Source organism: Anneissia japonica, unplaced genomic scaffold, assembly GCF_011630105.1.
Source record: "Anneissia japonica isolate Jap-2015-1 unplaced genomic scaffold, ASM1163010v1 scaffold288221_len503873_cov180, whole genome shotgun sequence".
NCBI lineage: Eukaryota > Metazoa > Echinodermata > Crinoidea > Comatulida > Comatulidae > Anneissia > Anneissia japonica.
The window spans coordinates 189517-192358 of record NW_022686204.1 but is presented as its reverse complement, the minus strand read 5'-3'; the positions used below and the strand labels follow the sequence as shown (position 1 = coordinate 192358).

Below are 2842 nucleotides of genomic sequence, written 5' to 3'. Positions count from 1 at the left end.
AAAGTAAAATCTTTTATGTATTTAGATGCTTAATTTAAAAGATTAATACATAAATTTTATCTTCAGAAAGCTTTTTTTGCCCGAGGGCCCAGCGAGCGAGATAGCCGGTCCTCCCGGTGCCCACCAGCACACTCCCGAAGTTAGTGATCTTGTTACTATTTTGCTATCTATTTCAAGGTGGAATGATAAGTAGAATGCGAACTGCTTTTATTTTTGAAAATAAATACAGCTTTCATGAATATACATAAAAAAAATTATGAGATAAACATATTTATGTTGCCCATAATACATTTTTATTCAGCGATCCAGTAATTTCAGGTTAACAAAGGAACATGAACGATACAAAATTGGAAAGGTAGGTAATTTTTATTTCAGTAACGCAAAATGTACATAACTTAATTTCAGCAGGAACCTAAAAAAATTAAACAATTTATTTTAAAAAGCCAAATTGCAAATGTTTTATAACAAATTTCTTATCAACATTATATACAGCTATTGTATGTACATTTATATATACATGTATGTATTAGGAGAGTTGCCGGTACAAAATGTGCATTGTAAGTGGCAGCGTGATACATTTTATTTGGTAAACCTTAGTTTCCATACAATCGCTACACGCTATCGCCAGCAGCTTTCGGTTATGCTGATTAGTCGGTCGAATCGAAGCCTTCCTGATTGCTGCGTAGTACAACGATTGCACTGAAAACACTGTAGCGACATTCTAGCGATTGTATGGAAACCAAACTTAAGCATGTATTATCTTCCAGTTATTATGCTATTTAAAATATAAAAATCCTGAGCATGTATAGTTGATGGGATGTGACGCAGCACATTAACCCCCATAATCTTTGTTCACACTAAGGTGATTTAGGCGCGCTGACTCAAACTCAAGTAACGCCTGTGTTTGTGTCAACTCGACGCATTAAGCCTCATTATTCACACCGAATCCGAATTTTCGGATCGGAAGGCCGAACTGATAAAAAATTCGAATCAGTATGTAAGAATAGGAATGCTGGTGTTTAACGCATCAGAAACGCGGTTTGAATTTCGGTTCGGATCCGATGTGAATGCAGCTTTAGCCATAATAATGACGTCATTTCATTTGACTGACATTTTAATGTTAATGTAAGGCTTGAGTATACTGTTTTACTTGCACTTCTAATGGAGTGTGTCCTAGCTTATCAGTAGTTTTATCGGTAAAAAATCCACAGCTTCGATTACAATGATTATAGCATTATTTTCCTTTCTTATTGCGGCAGTCAAGACTTTTTTTTAGATTTTTCTAATATTGACATCATAAAATAAGTATATACACCGATATAAAATTATTTACACAAAAATGTACAACAGTAGGCCTATTCCTAAAAATGCTACACAATATTGGCCTATATTACACTAAACCTTTTAAATGTGCTTTACTTCAATTTATATTCTACAAGCAAAAACGAAATAGTAACATTGATGAAATTCCGCTTTTATCAGTTGATTTAATTTTTGCAATACATCACTATTTAATCAAATTATATTATGTTTAAAAACATAATTATTGTACCAAGAAACAAAGTCCATGTACACGAAACTACGTGCTCTTCGTGTTTTCTTTTCTTTTTTTTTTACACTCATAATAAACATGTGTATGGACGAGTTCAGAAGACCACGGATGCTTTATGATATTAGGAAAAGAAGCCCTCGTCAACGTTTCTGTAAATCTTTTTAGAAAGTTTAACTAAGCTGGGTTATGGCAGCTTGTTGTACATGCGTGTTATTTGTGGTCACTTGTGGAGTTCCATTGTACATGTTGTACGAACGGTACGTCTGCGTGTAGTAGTCATTAGTAAACTGAAGACTCGTGGTGTCTGTAGTTACCTGTTGCTCTTCACTAGAGAAGAGAGGTTGCTTTATTTTCATCCCCACAGGGACTTGCTCGGACAGCTTATTTTTATCAACTGCTTCAATATACTCATTTGCGCGAACAGGCCGGACAATAATATTCACAAGGCAGTCGTCCAGTACGAGAGAATCTTCGACAGACGATTGACTGTTATCTTCAAGACCTGATGTCAGTGGCTGCCATTTCTGAGCAACGCTGAAGAAAATCTCAGGTTTTTGGATAGGCATACGACTGCCCTGCAAATAGTCTCCCTTATACCATTGCGTGAAATCGTAGTCAAACTTGTTATAGTCGAATATCTTAAATCGTTTTTCTCTTTCTAACTTGATAGGTGGTTGGCCGATGTGGAATTGAGTACTGTAGCAGAAGACCATCCCTTTACAATACCTGGTCACATATATGGAGCGTTCTGATTGGACATATTCAATAGTCAAACTGTAAATAAATATAAAGATGAAGTTTTACTTATTTCAATTCTACATTTGATACAAAGGCTCCTCACACGGCACAACATTAACTTCAATAATCCTCTGTTAACTTATAAATCAGAAGGCATAACAACAAGAAAAACAATTCAAAAAATATCTTAATAAATAAAATTTAAAAACCAACTAAATACTTAAAAGTAATGATGTTTCGACAAAAATGAGTATGTTCCATTTATATCTTTACGTATTTATTAATTGTAAAAAATATTTATAATGTTATTATCATTAGTATTTAAACCAAAATATAAATAATATCATCATGTTATTAGTCTTTTGCTAAGACACATATTTTAACGTTCAGGTTGAAGTGGTTTTGTATTAATTGAAACTTATTTTATGAGTGATCCAAAAAAGAATTGCTTAATTTTGTGGGCAGTAGTGGTTTGAATACGTTTTACTCCCTGCAATGTACTCTACGAACTCATTTTAATCATCGTCAGTCCCTGTTCAATCACTACAGTAT

The 2842-nt window shown here is 33.9% G+C and overlaps 1 protein-coding gene across 4 annotated transcripts in view; it reads right to left on the bottom strand.

The window, feature by feature from the left end:
* Window positions 1-270: 270 nt before the first annotated feature.
* LOC117113798 overlaps window positions 271-2842 on the bottom strand; it is a 37167-nt gene continuing 34595 nt past the window's right edge. For all 4 annotated transcript variants that reach the window (XM_033257243.1, XM_033257249.1, XM_033257237.1 and 1 more), the window contains exon 10: window positions 271-2326. In XM_033257243.1, coding sequence (XP_033113134.1) covers window positions 1723-2326 — 604 coding nt within the window. In that variant the 3' untranslated portion in view covers window positions 271-1722. The remainder of the gene's footprint in view (window positions 2327-2842) is intronic.